Below are 15,617 nucleotides of genomic sequence, written 5' to 3' on the forward strand. Positions count from 1 at the left end.
GCAGACCAGGATGGAGACGATTAAATGAGTAACTGTCTGGTAGCTCACCAATCAGCCTGCTTTCACAATTTAAGTTCTAGTTTCAACTTGAGTTTCTGGTCCTTTCTGGCATGTTGAGAGTGACATCTGATTTAAAAGCAGGGAGCAAAAGACACTGAGCAGCATATCAGTCAGCACTGAAACAATGCCATTTATTTAAGGAACAAAGGTAAAATTACTCATGTGTGTACATGCACAGACCACATGTGCACATAAATTCACATATGTATATGCCAACTGAAGTGTCTGGTATTAAATTTGTATTCTAATTTAAAGAAAGTAGACCTTTATTTTGAAGGGCAGGAAGCCAGCAGCATGTCAGCTGATACACAGTAACACACACGCCACACACTGTCACAAACCTGGTTACCTGGGTCGTAGGAGCTTTCGTGGCTGGAGAGGGTGAGTAATAACAAGTAATAATAAGTCTTAAAATAAGGTGGAGTAAATAAAACTGCGCTATTTGCCGTCCTGTAATCTCCGTTGCTGGAGCCTGTGCCAAAAGACAGGGACAATAAGTTAACTCGCTTGAGGCTAGCTAGCTTTTATCAGGACCCGAGCTGAGGTGTTTTAAGCAGGTAAGGTCATGGCAGCGGTAAAAGGGAGACAGTGATAAACGGATTTAGCGTCATGTCTGTGCCAGATAAAGGACAGATATTTGCCACATGAACCTGTGGTGTTATCACTGTGACATGCCGCGTGTTGCCTCCTCTGTCCTCAGGCAGAGGATAAATCGAACCATGCTGCCTGACAAAGACGGTCCAGGTGTTGGAGGCGGACAGAGCTTTCCTGAGGGTGAAGACCCCTCCGTGTCTCTTTTTAGAGACTACCTCCGGCTCAGAACTGTGCACCCAGAGCCCGACTATGGTGAGAGACTTTTATTACATGAGCTCAGTTCGTGACCTTTAGCGATATGGCGCAATTGAATTTTGGGATGCATTTGTCTTTAATAGACCCCAAACCGCTGCTTGACTAATGATCTTTTTCATGTCTTGTTTCTCTGTGGTTTTCCTTTAAGATTATGATCGACAAATGCTGTTTCTTTATATAGTATCCTAATAAATGTATTGTAAACAGTATCTGTGCTTCCTTTGAGAAACTGTAACATGGATTTTCTTGTATCAGTGGCATCATCGTCTGTCTTCAAAGAGAAAAAAATAATCAAAGTTCACTTCTTATCTGTGTCAGTTAAACATTAAATGCTCACAGTTATGCATGTAACAGATGTTCTTAAAAAGGACGCTGAGCTGTTATGTAAAGTTTTCAGTTCAGTGGTTACACCTTGTGCTGAGTCTCAGGAGTAGAAAAAATAAAAGCAACAGCCATGAGGCAAAAACAAGTGAGCCTGGGGCTGGATCATTTTCCAAACAACTATTTGGAGGCATTACGACCCTGTTTACGGTTATGAAATGCGTCCCGTGCAGTTAGATCCTTGTTGGAAATATATTTCACCCTGTTTAACAGCAACCATGTTAAACAGGGTTTGTGTTCCAGTTGCTCTGAGAGAGTTAATAATCATAGAAAAAGTGAGAGAGTGTGACTGGCTAGCTAGACTGCTTTTCACATGCACATCTAAAAGTGGCTGAAAATGCAGTGATGACAGGAGAAGGCTTGTCAAAGTCCAGCAGCAGGAGCTGTGACTGAGAATTTTCACTCAATTATTAATGCTTGAGTGTGATGTCTTGTTGTGTGTTTATTCTTTCATAGATGCTGCTCTTAGGTTCCTTGACAGAATAGCGGAGGAGCTTGAGCTACCCTTGAAGAAGATCGAGGTGTGTGACATTGATGGCTACGTTCAGAGAGCAGTTGCTTACATGATACAGTGGACATAACATTAATAATAAAAAGATCCTTTTTCTGTCCCTGCTCCTTTTAGCTTTTTCCAGGTAGAGTCATATCCATCATGACATGGGAGGGAACGAATCCCACCTTGAAGTCCATCTTGCTGAATTCCCACACAGATGTTGTACCTGTTTATCAGGTATGACATCGGTCTCACTGTATGGCGCTACAATCCTGTTATCACCTGTAACAGACCTGAAAAAAACAGATTTGATATCAATCTTTTCTCCAGGAACATTGGAAGTACGATGCTTTCAGTGCTTTCAAAGATGCAGAGGGCAACATTTATGCCCGTGGATCACAGGACATGAAATGTGTAACTATACAGTGGGTATAACCTGCCTTGATAACTTGCTTTATTAAACAGGATTTGTGCTCTAGTGTTGTTGTGATGCTCTCTTGTATTTATGTTTCTTTGAGAAACACCCGATTTAACACCCGCTCACTCAGCCTGCATACTGTCAGTTCACACTCTCGTCCTTGTTCCTGTCATATATCTGCTGCGTTCACTTTGTTCTGTGTAGGTACATCCAGGCAGTCAGGAGGCTGAAGGCGAGGGGATGGAAACCGACACGCACTCTCCATCTCATGTTTGTTCCTGGTAAGATTTTAATATGCCTCTCCATTCTGTTTTTAAATTGTTTGTAATGTCTTTACAATTGTTAATACAGGCTCATGGGTATTTTTACTTACTGTGACTGATTACTCCTTAATTAGTAATGCTAGGACAGTAAAAACACATACAGTGTGTGACTGATACCATCCTCATTCTCCTGTTGTTGTTAACTGCTTATGATGCAGCTTCAGTAATTCTTTAACAGCGATAAAGACTGAATACAAACTGTAGTCTTGTACTCATTAAACACAAAGGAGATGAGTTTTACCTTTGGTCAGCCAAACACATGTGCTCAATCTAAGATTAACTCTGACCTGTCACTCTGCCAGAGACACCTCAAGATATCATAAAAACAGGAAATGCATATTAAGTAGACTCTTATTAGGGGGTCTGTTACCAGTGTAGATGGGTAGGAAAACACGTGTGTTAAACGTTATCTCCTAGGTTGTGGAGATGTAAACCTTGACAGCAGGACTTTGTCTACACATTTATCCAGTATAGACATGTTAAATATGTGCGTCCAAGTACGCTTTGTTTCCTGAATCTGTTTGTACATGTTGTACGGCATTTATTGTCTGCTTTCCACACAAAGGCTTTGATTCAAGTCTGAATAAATTAAACTGAAACAGCAGCCCTTTCAGCAACATTTCTGCACTGTGCCAGCGTGGAGCGGAGGCACTGGCTCCTGGGAGTTTACATTGTTGCCAGCATTGCTCCTCCCAGCTTCGTCCCCAGCAGATGTCTAATCAGCCATAATCATTGAATCCAAGTAATAAGGATGAAGTTTGTTCTCCGAGTCTTGTTAGGTTGTAGTCACTTATTTATTTACTTATTTTTTTAGATGAGGAAGTTGGAGGCTACAAGGGGATGGAGACATTTGTGAAGCAGCCAGAGTTTCACAAGTTAAACATCGGCTTTGCCCTTGATGAAGGTAAAAAATAAATAAAGAGATACAGTTAAAGATAAAGCAGTTTTTGTATTCTTTTTCAAAAGTAAATGAATCAAAATCAAAATATTGAACATGCCAAAGTGTATGAGTGAGTTAAAAATACTTGTTATTTATTTAGTTTGAATTATTTCCACAGAAAATCCTTTTACTTTTAATACTTTTAAGTGTTTGAAACAAGATAAAACTGCAGGTAACCATAACAAGAGCACCTAGTAAAACTAAGCGAATGAAGGGAAGAGACTACTCAGTGGGCTAACAATAAAAACCTACACATTTAAATTTGACAATTGATCATGCTGTAGTGAAATAAAAGGATTTAGAGAAAGAAAAGGTGGTCTTTACTTGCCTTTCCCTTATTTTCTTTCTTTTTCAAATATTTTATTTTATCTTTTCTCTTTGATGTCATATAGAAGAGTGGTTTAATCCTGAAACCCACTACATTATTTTTATTAAGTTGTTTTTTTAATGGGGGAAGATTATAATTCAAATGTATAAATTATAAATCAAATTTGGTATTTACTTATTTTTCTTTCACATATATTAGTAATTTTCTGTCCATATTCTTTTATGTTATACTCTGTGTTCAGACCTTCCCTTATCTTCCCGAACTGATTCAGCCTCAACCTTACACGCATTCGGGAGAAAGGAGAAGTGTTACTCTGGGAGGTTTGGAAGTGTTTATATGGGTGTTTTTTCTTTGTGATCTGCACTAACTGGGCTTCCTGTTTTTCTCTCTCTTAGAATGGGTGAGACCATTAAGTCGGGATTGTAACTTCGTTGTGTTGTTGTGTGAATTTACTTTTTAATTGGTGTCAGTAACATTAGTTCAAAAAGTTCTGAACTTCTTGACTTTTTCACTGAGACCTTTAAAAAAATGAGTAAATGCAGGTCTGAAAATTTCAGGTTATATATGTAAATTGCTTTTTTTTTTTAACATTATTCATGCCAAAGATAAAAACAAACCTGCCTGCATGACTGAGTTTATAACAGAGCCAGTGTTTGGTTTGATCAGACGTAAACACAATAAGAGAGAATGCAACAGCAGGCTGATTAACAGCGACTGCTAGATAAAAAAGTGGCCAGCCAGTGATGCTGGCTGACAAATGTGCTTCAAATGATTGTCAATTCCCTTTGTTATAAAACCACAGTAATTAAAAAAAGAAGAAGACATAGTTTATAAAGTAAAAAAATTGTAATAGTTTTTAATCTTTTTTTTTTCATGTTAATCTAGAAAGTTTTAGGTTTCAATACAGATAAGAATACTTCCTGAAATATTTTTCGACTAAAAATAGTGAAGATGTTAGACTTTTGCCTCATATGCCTTCATAAATGTCTTCACTGGGTTTAAGTTTGACATCCAAACATCAAGGGATTCCAGTGTTTGGTTATGTCTGATCAGAAATGGGAGTCAGTACATCTTGAACTGGAGTTTCCATGTTCTTGTGCATGAGGTTAGATTCATTGTGATACTAAATTAACTAGTGACTTGCAAGTGTCAATTTGAGAGTGCATGATTGTCTGTCTCTGGGGGTGTACCCTGCCTCTTGCCCTGTGGCAGCTGGGATGGGCTTCAGTTCCTATCCTTGTTCCTGAATTGGATGAGTGGAGAAAAATGGATGGATCAAAGTGTATTTGAGTCTTTTCTGCATTCTCTGCAGGTTTGGCCAATCCCACTGATGCGTTCACTGTGTTTTATGGGGAAAGGAACCCCTGGTGTAAGTACAAAATACACAGAAATTGAAACTTCAACTTAAATTAGTTTTGAATTACTGCTTAGATGATAAAACGTGTCTTGAATCAAGCAGGATTACCTCTGCTTTCAGGGATTACTGTCCATTGCCCAGGCAGTCCAGGTCATGGGTCTCGGTTTGTGGAGAATACAGCAGCTGAGAAGCTGGTACTTATCTGTACAATAAAGTGGTTGAAAACAGGACTTCAACTAAAGGAAAGTGTCAGTAACAACACTTATCTTTTCACTTTCTTATAGCGCCATGTCATGAACTCCTTCCTGGACTTCAGAGAGAAGGAAAAACACAGGTGAGGAAATTTACACTTTGGTAGTGTAAGCAGGTCCTAGATTTCCTCTATAATAGATCTCTTTGGAGTTAGTTTGAGGTGATAGGTTATCCCAAAACCTGCTCACAAAAGTGTGTAAATCAATTTCAATTGTACAGACGGTTTAATTTGCTTGTAGGTCTATTTGCAGCTAATTTGTCCCATAGCAGCATGCTTTAATGAACTGTGTAGACATTAAGAACTTCTAATTTATGTTTACATGTCATAAATGTGAGTAGCCTATATTTATTTATTTAAAAACTTTTTTCTGTTTTTTTTCCACACAGTATTCAGGACATTAGATACATATTTACACTTTTGGATGCCTAGAAATGTATGACATAATTGGGTTGTGGAAATTCAATTGCTCAGTCTCTCATGAACGATTCAACATAACTTAAGGAAAATATTTTAAAAAGGTGTCTTCTGGCACATTACCTCTAAATTCACTGTAACCATTAAAAAACTACAGAAATGGAAGCAATAATGTATTAATTGTCATATACTGCTCATCAGTTGTCTTTGTGTCCCATAGATAATTGGGAAGAGACCATTAAATTAAATATAAACTTTTATAAAATGCAGTTGTGTTTGATTCAAAGTTGCATTTTGGTCTCTTGTCAAGAGATTTATTCTAAAGACACTTCTTCAGCTAAGAATCTAAAGGTAGAAACACACAGACGCTGCAGCATTTACTTGCAAGGGCGATCACAGAACGCTCACACCAGAGTGGGGGCCCTGTGATGTGCGCTCTGTTCCTGCACTTGTCTTTATTTATATACAAAAGTAATACAACAGTGAATACGTCTATTCATACACAGAGGAATGTTAGTATGTAGGGAGTGAAGATAAGAGTGGTTCAGGTGTATGTGTGTGTGTGTGTGTTATTCTGAAGGACGTGGCCCCTCTTCTTGCAGATAAAAGTATCCAGCTCTCCTCTTCCTGGCAGGAGTGAAATAATAACAGCTTGTTCAGCTATTATCGCTGTGAGAAAGAATTTATAAAGCAAGTCTTGATGCCAACAACAGTCTAAGTCATAAAAGGGTCATCATGCAGTATTCTATAATATGCAAACTTATATCACTAAAAGATTATACTGACTACTAAGTACAATTTTATATTGACATCTCTTTTTCATTATTACCTTCTCTCTCCTCAGGCTAAATATCAGTGAGTGTTTTACACTTGGTGACGTCACCACAGTAAATATGACTATGGTCAAAGGGGGCGTGGCCTACAATGTCATCCCGGCTGAAATGGACGTCAGCTTTGACCTAAGAATACCACCTACAGTAAATCTACAGGTGCGTAAGTGGTTTATGTGTTTGTGTAACTCCTTCATACAATTATGCACATGGCTGCAAGTGTCATAGTACTCCACATTGACTTTTACCACTGTACCAGGAGTTTGAGAGACAGATCAAGCAGTGGTGTAAGGAAGCAGGAGAAGATGTCACCTATGATTTTGCTCAGGTCAGTGTGCTTGCTCTCAACTCTAAGACTGCTGTTGGTTTGTTCTGATGGTCAAATTGTCTAAATCAGCTGGTATCTGTTGTAGAAACACATGAACCAGAATATCACATCCACAGATGAGAGTGATCCATGGTGGAATGCCTTCAGTGCTTCCTGCAAAGATATGTGAGTGGACTAAATCCTTTTCCAAACCTGGAGTACATAATGCTGCTGTTTTCACGAGTCTGTGAAAGTGACGACATTTAGCTACAATTTTACTCTGATTTGCATCTGTTACATTAAGATGCCATCAGATTACTACAAGATAATACATAACGTAAAGGGAATGTCATTTGCTGTTTATTATTTCCTGTTAAAACATCTACTACACAATTGAAATAAGGTCCAAAATACCTCTAGACTCTCAAGCACGGACAGTCCTCCAATTCCATTGTCGATATCACTTAACGATTCGATTCCTTATCAGTTGTCATTCAGTTGTCATTAGCTCCGTTTTGAGAGTCACCACATTGCTAAGCAGGAATAAAGAAATTACATTCATGCAAATTAATTGCATGCTGTGGGTCAAATGCTTGTGCATGTTTGTGGAGGTATTTCCCTCTTTGTTGTGATCAGTGTCAGAGTCGTTACTCAAAAAAGTCATTGTTACACATAATACATAGAACACTTTTCTTAAATGTAGTGCAGCGTGTTACTTAATTCAGTATTCTTCTCTTGACATTACTGTTATGGGACTCTGTACAATAGCTGGAACACACTGTCTCATAATCACTATTTAACAATATAAACCTGAGGCTACAACCCCACACACCAACACAAATGACGGCACACATCTGTAAGATCTTTGTCTTAGTAGAATACAAAGCTGACTGCACAAAGCAAAGATGAAAACCAGTACAAAAAAGCGACCGCTGCTGACATGCAGTGCTTATACTATGGTGGGCTAAGGGCTGCAGCAGTGTTTGAGTGATTTTGTCTCCACAGGGGTCCAACATTTATTGTGGGCTGTTAAAGTATTGCATTTTGTATTTTTATTGTCTCAGTATATTTATGTTAAGTCTTCTTTTCTCCATGTGAGGGAGTATTGCTTTAATTTTGTTATGCTTGCATAATGACAATAAAGAGTCTTGAATCGTCATTGTAACCAGATGATCAGTGTTTTTTACTTCCCCGTGTCAGTGTTTTAGCTGATAGGTGTGTAGTGTTGTGTAGTGGTCACAGCTTAAACCTTTGTTTTGGCTTCATCTGCAGCTGCTAATTCTGGTGATTCTTCAAATAGTATGTGTTCATCTTACTGTTGAACAATTAATGATTTAAGATTTTAAATAAAAATGATCTGCTGTATTAGTTTATGGCAAAACTGAATTTTATATCCTTGTAATCTGCTTACATAACCTTTTTTTTCTTTTCTTCTTCTTCTTCTTCTTTTTTTTAAATATCCGCTCTATGAGTCTTCACACATTAGCTGCAAATGTTCACACAACTCTCACAATTTGCTCCTTGTGCTTGGAAAGGTTTGTCACAGATACTTGTGGAGCTGTGAGACACTAGAATTTTCTTTTTCATTTAATATGTTATTCAGGGAGATTTACATATATATGAGTTTTTACTTAGGCTTTGCAAGCATTTCCAATATAGGCAGCGACACTTTTTGCACACGTTTAAAAACATCTTATCCATATAGTTTCAGCTAAAAACAGGAGCATACTGTGTAATCAACAGCCACGTCTCATATGATCATCTCCACTCTAGGAATATGACTTTGAAGAAGGAGATCTTTCCTGCTGCCACAGATAGCCGTTTTATCCGTGAGGTGAGTTTAAGAATTGACTTGAGTTTGTAAATGGAGGAAATTTTCTTCTGAGAGTCATTTGAGGTTTTTCTTTTATTGACATTACTGTGAGAAATCAGTTCTTGTGTTTTAAATAATGTTTGTTTAATGATCTAGGTGGGCATCCCTGCTATTGGCTTTTCTCCAATGAACCGGACGCCGATCCTGCTGCATGATCACAACGAGTATCTGAACGAGCAAGTCTTCCTGAAAGGCATCAGCGTGTACGAGAGGATCATCCCGGCTCTTGCCAGCGTTGCTGCCCTTCCCAATGAGGCTTAGACATAATTTAATCCTTTCTAAAACATATTTACCAGATGATCTGACTATTTAACTTGAGGAATTATCAAAGATTACCAAAGAGTATATCATTAAACGGAGCACTGAGCCTTTGGTACTGTTTATCTTTTTGATTCTCAGGATGAAGTCACACTAAGCTTTGCTTTACTCAGCACAGCAGCAAGTCTTAGCATCCTTTATGTTAGCGTTGAGATTGAGTGTACCTTTTTTTTGAAGGATTAATGCCTGTTGTGTAAATCAGTTCATTTAAAGAACTCAAGTGGAAGCTGAAGAGGCTTTTGATTGCCAGTTTCTAATTAAACCAAATCTAAAATTTTAGATGACAGAGAATTTTACTTAACCAAAAGTCAAACTGAATAAATGTATTTCTTCACTAATGTCACTGTGCTGTTTTCTGCTACACAAACAGGAGAGACATGCCTGATGCCACGTTAGCACTCAGTTTAATTAGACCTATTAATTAGAGGCAGAATTGCTGTTGTTTTATGAAAGAACACTTCTGATTGCCTTTGGGGGAGGCATTTAACCTTCAAACATCTGGTTAAAGGTCCAGCAATAACACTTAAAATAATCACATCAATAAAACATTGAATCCATTTGTAGCCTCAAGATAATCACAAAGTGGACCCCAAACAAAAATCCAGCTTTTCCCCCCACTTAATTTCACCATTATGTTCCTAAAGGCTGCCTTTTTTTTTATCACCTGTTAACAGCAAGATGGAGCTAGAGCTCGTATTTCACAAAATGCACAACATGGGTTTGCCTCCTAAAGGAACGCAACACTATAAAATGCCGAAATGTCTCACTGGATTCATCCTCCTAAATTTGGTGATAGTGGACCACAGATAGGTGGCAGTTGTGATAATAGGTAAAATATAAATGTCTGCAGGAAATTTGATTTGGTGCTTTGATTTTTCTTTGGTCCTGATATTTATTCACACAGTATTATCCTCACCAACCCAAAATATTCCATCAGCATCATTTATGCTTTAGGTGTAGTGCTTACTAGCAAACATTAGCGTTCTAACAACCTAAAGTAAAATGGTGGCATTGTTGTGTTTGTGCTTACGGTGATCTCATTGTGAGCATGTCAGTATGCTGCAATTAGCTTTTTATCCAAAGCCTGAGTGCAGTTTCACAGAAAGTCTACTGTGGCTGCAGATTCCCAGGCTAAAAATCATATTTAAAATATCAGACAGATATCTAATATGTTGGCCAGAGGGAATCACCAAATCAGAGTGCATAATTTTAAAATCTGTAAGACAGAAAGGTGTAAAACTGGCCTACAGTTAAAATCTCTGCTCACCCAGCCAGATTAAAATTGTGTTTTTATTTAGAGTGTCCCTTAAATAGAAAGTGATTTGTTTTATTCACTTCACTTGGATGGTTAAAAATGGAAAAACTCTGTAAAGAAGGATGTTATGAAATACAGATGGAATAATGGCAATGAGGAATTAAAAATGTATTTTGATTTTTAATGCTATTTACATGAGGTAAAGGTCGGCCTCATCCACAGTGCAGCTCTCGTTGGTATTGTCGTCTAATTAACAGTGTATGGCTCTCAGAGGGGGACTGGCAGGAAGCGAGTGTAGTCAGTAATTAGTCTTCTCTCTCTCCCCAGGACGTGACAGCAGTATTAGCACATGTGGCCATCAGGGAGCCGAATAAAAGCTGAAGCCAGATCCTTCCTCCCAGAGGGGGGGAGAAAGGTGCAGCCATCCTGTCGGGTCAGCTGCCGAGCTTCTGAATGCCGGGCTGTGGGGAAACATAGGTGCTGTTAAACAGTTTGTCAATGACAACTTCGCTGTTTCAGTATTTCAGGAAAGCCTTTATTATATGTGGTGCAGAACAAATGTCGAACCCTGTTGGACTGCAGCTGTAGGGCATTCTCTTTCGGGACCAGAGTCAGTAATTTGTATACATGTTTTTTCCTTGGAAACGAAAAGTGCTCGACAGTTGATCCCCACTTAATCGTGGTCTCTGAGCAGGGTGCCTGCCCACATAGGGAGATTTTACCTGATTCACAAGGTCTGTGCACACACCCTACTGTGGCGTTTCCAGGATTATGATCATAATTCATGAACAGCTCTCAAAGACCTTTTACAATTAATGGACCAAGTAAAGCCTGAAGATTTATAGAAATAAAATCGTAAACAAGAACTGAGAGGCAGTCTGAAAAACATTTTCTCTATCAGTATCCGTAAAGTAGCTTTGGTGTACATATAGCATGGCTGTAATGAGTTTCACTTCCATGGTTTTCTTGCTTCTGGGGAGAGCTGTTAATACTCGCAGATGCTGCAGTGTATGAAAGGCTACATGCACAGTGTAAATCACACAGCTGAATGGCTCTCCTGCTCCACTGCAGTGCAACTACAGCTGTCCTTTGGTGGTAAATACATCCAAACCCTTTTGTAATCGAAGGAGCTAACTCTCTCAGGGCTTGTAGTTCAACAGCCACTGCGATCATCTGTTTTTTTTTTTTAATTGTTTTTACTCAGATAAGGAAATTTATCTACAAAAATCCAAATCTGTGTTTTGAAGGTAGTTAATTTAGTAGTTTTCCAAAAAACATTTTTCTTGTATAGGCCTTGGCTGAAGAAAGAAGCTCTATATCTAAACTATTTAAGTATAGAAATCTCTCTTTTTTTTCTATTCTTAAATAGGCCATAAAAGAATAACAGTTATTTGATATAATATATTTGAGACCCATGTCCGCACATCTGCTTTTTAACTTCTTAGTTTCTACACATTCTCTGTCTCACCGCACATTTTGATGTTTAATTCATTTCCCTGCATTTTAAAATCTCTTTTTCTTATATAGAGCATGTCCAAATGCCTGGCTGATACAGTATATGTTACATCATTTTGTAGTCTACCATTGCCAGACTTATTTCTGGGCTGTGTTCCTGTGCATTTGACAGATCGCATGAAAATGGGATGAGCTTAAGTACTGTCTCTGACTTTGATTTTAACTTATCACCTAAATCATAAGGAAGTGAGCTCTTGGTTTGAGCACACGTGACGGGCATGAAAGAGCACGGAGACACCGTGGCAAATGTCTACGCTACCTGCAACATCATATGTGAAAAGGAACAGGCACCAGTGGCAGATACTAATTTTGGTGTTCTCTGGGAAAAGGGATGTAAAGACAGGTCTCACTAAAGGACCCTCATTCAGTTTGGTTCTGACAGTTTGGACAGAAATATACACATGAGTATCCTGCAGGAGGTCATTATGTTGGGTTTTTGCAGTCCCCCTCCTGATCCTCCTCACACAAAGAAGCAGATACTAGTCCTGCTGCTGATGCCCTTCTACAGCCTTGTCCAGTTCTCCTTGTGCAGTGGCCCATCTCCTGATAACACCTCCACACTCCTGAGACTGTGCTGGGGGAGAGAGCAAATCTTCATGTGATGGCAGGTGTGGATGTGCTTCTTAGAGAGAGTTCTCAATTTAGCACCATATGTGTTCACTGCATCCGTAAAGTGTAGAGCTTGTCACAAAAACTGGCTTGCAGGCCGCTGTTCATGACTCTACTGCGTTATGTGTGCCTAATGCCTGATGCCTTTAAGTTCCCATTTAGCACAGTGTTTACATCAGTGTCAGCTTTAACATTAATTTGTCACAGTACATGTTTCAAACTGTCATAGCAGAAAATCAGAGGTGTAATTAATAACATAAATAGTGATTTTATTAAATTTTATGACTCAGTTCCATTCCGGCTCTTTTTTATGGCAATGTGGGAATGGAGAGAAGCCATTGGTAATATTATTGGTTAGACACTAATTACCACAGCATGGTGTATTATAAGGTCCAAGGACTGTAAATACAGAGGAGTGGATTAATTGGAAGAATAGATCAAATATGTCTTTATCCAATCATGTTTCATATAAAAATAAATAAATAAATAAAAGAACTATACCCACCTATCCTTGGGCAATAAGAAAGTCCAGTCCTGGTCCTTGCATTTCGAAGCTGCTAGCTGCTTTCAACAAGATGTCCTCAGTGGAAGGAGTGTGTTTCTATTTCTGCACGATGGCTTTCTCAGAGGCAATTATGACTCTTGTCATAGTCCATTTCTTTACAAATTACTCACAAATTCCATCCTTCTCATCAAGTTTCTCATTAAAAAAATCTCCTGTTAAATTTCATATTACATAAAAGACACATCACTGCTTAACCCTTAGTACAGTTAGGATATTCCAGACCAGCTCCCCCAGTGACAGAGTTCCTCGTTGATGTGACTCTTCCACTTCATGCTGTAATTCCTCCAAAAAGGAATTATCTCCACTCCCACATCTCATATGGGTGTGGTTTGTTTCACACGCACCCACACACACCAAATCAAAAGTATGAAGGGGGTGGGGGGGAGGGGGTGGGGGGGGGTTTCTGTTTACTCTCTGTTTACTAAAAGAAAACTGATGGGAGGTTTTTTTTCTTTTTAATAAGGCTATCAAAAAAAATCAAATCAAATGGTCATCTGTGTAAATAATTGTTATGCCTGGATTGATTTAAAAACCAAAACAAATACTGACTGAATTGTCTTGCTCAACTAATGAGCCGCCCTGCGTGGCTGCCACCAGAGCCAACACAAATGAGGGTTACTCACGTCCAGGCATCTAATCTGATTTTGAACTTTTTCATCCCAGAAAATCACCCTAAGCTGTTCCTTGATTAAAATTCTGTTAAAGGTCAAGTACCAACAAAAACAAGAACTACAATTTGGGTCTATCCATGATGGACAGGATGCACAGCATACAGACATCAAGAACACAGCAAAGCTCTGCCCTTTATGGCTTTCATGAACAAGCTATTTGTTCAGTGGGGATGTTTCAGTGAGACAAATTTTTGTAACTGCATTCAAAGAAGTAACCACACCCAACTCAATGGCTACACTAAAACTTGCTTGCATGCTTTATAATGTTTTTATTACAAAATGCTGACATCAGCCTGTTTTTATTACACTGTGATGGTGTCGGCCTGTTATGGCGTCGTTGTGATGTTGGCTGATGATAATGGAGGTCAAGGTCTTAGCCAATGCCAGCCTAGGTACTCATGTCCCCCAAGGCTTAGTATATTGCTGTAAAGTTTTAAAGATGTGAAGTTTAAATATGAGGTTTTACTGATTTTCGTATTTAGTGTGACCTTAACCTTGACGCAGTTTTCACCTAAATTAAATCCGCTCCAACTGTTATTAGTATCTACCGTCATACAAAATTTAAAAATGATAGGACATAAGTTTGAATGAGACTGTATTCTAAACAATACTTTAATGAGTTAATTCTAAAAAAGTTCCTGAAAATTCAAAAAACAGTCCCAAGCATCCTTAATTTACCCTGTAGTGCCACTGTTTTTTGCATCTCTTCCAGTGTATAACACTTCAGTAGTTCTTACTAGATAAAGATTGGCTCGTGTACAAAAGCTTGTAGCAACAGAACATCCACAGATACTCTCCTCTCCAAAACACACTGTACAACAAATAAAAACCAACAAGGAAGTATTGAGATTATCTTCTTTTAAACCTAAGTTTTTACTCTCACATTGGTAAATTCCTTCTTCTTTCGGCTGCTCCATTTATGGGGTGCCACAGCAGGTCATCTGCCTCGATGTCATCCTCCTCTGTCGCGCCAGCCCTCTGAATGTCCTCCTTCACTACACCCATGAATCTTCTCTGTGGTCACATGTCCAAACCATCTCAAACTCGCCTCTCTAACCTTTCTAACATCCTCTGATGTACTCATTTTACTTCTGTTCATCCTGGTAATTCCCTATGAAACTGGAGCATCTTCAACTCTCTTACTTCCAGCTCGACTTCCTGTATTTTTGTCAGCGCCACTTTCTCCAAACCATACATGCAGGTCTCACTACCATCTTTGAAACCTTTCTTTACCATCTTGTTGCTATTCTTCTGTCACAAATTACCCCTGACACTCCCCTCATTCTACCCTGGCTCTACTTTCTTCTTCACCTCTGTTGTGCACTGTCTGCTGCTCTGGATGGCATTTAAACTCACCTTCATTCCGCTGCTCTTGCAGAGGTAGGTAGCAGACAATGTTTCAGGATGCTGTACAGTTGATATATGAAGGAAAATTAACACAAAGGCAAATATTAGATGAGATCTGTTTGGCAGATATTTAAAACTAGATGATTAATTAGAAGAGAAAATCCCCACTTAACACCTTCAGCATTAACATGTCCCACTTTGCAACAACATAGGTCACACTATGAAATGATCACAGATGGTTTTATAGTGTGATATTTAAAAAGAGTGGTTGAATTTTCTCACAATTTTAATGGTTACATTAAAAAGTAAACAGCAGCTAAATTAAATGAATGATCAAACATAACCCCGTTTTTTTTTATCTAGTCATGCGTGACCATGACTGGGTCTCCTGTGGACTGGGGCCCAGTTGGTAAACTGGACCCCGGGGGAGTGAAACGGGAGTTAGAAGCGTCTTGATTTTATTACATTCAGGGACCCTTCACTACCTGAAGTGTTGCGTCTTCCTCTAAAT

The 15,617-nt window shown here is 38.7% G+C and overlaps 1 protein-coding gene across 1 annotated transcript; it reads left to right on the top strand.

Annotated features, from left to right (window-relative positions):
* The first annotated feature begins 355 nt into the window (after positions 1-355).
* On the top strand, positions 356-9,482 carry LOC102789838 (aminoacylase-1A-like). The gene is made up of 15 exons (XM_006783319.2): positions 356-441; positions 761-906; positions 1,747-1,811; positions 1,916-2,020; positions 2,114-2,208; positions 2,406-2,482; positions 3,339-3,428; positions 5,105-5,161; positions 5,270-5,343; positions 5,434-5,483; positions 6,661-6,805; positions 6,906-6,974; positions 7,060-7,139; positions 8,727-8,787; positions 8,923-9,482. Exons 2-15 carry the CDS (start codon positions 780-782, stop codon positions 9,085-9,087), a joined length of 1,260 nt encoding a protein of 419 aa, XP_006783382.1. The 5' UTR covers positions 356-441; positions 761-779; the 3' UTR covers positions 9,088-9,482.
* The last annotated feature ends 6,135 nt before the right edge of the window (positions 9,483-15,617 follow it).

Source organism: Neolamprologus brichardi, chromosome 5 (genome assembly GCF_056152115.1).
Source record: "Neolamprologus brichardi isolate AB-2024 chromosome 5, ASM5615211v1, whole genome shotgun sequence".
Lineage (NCBI taxonomy): Eukaryota > Metazoa > Chordata > Actinopteri > Cichliformes > Cichlidae > Neolamprologus > Neolamprologus brichardi.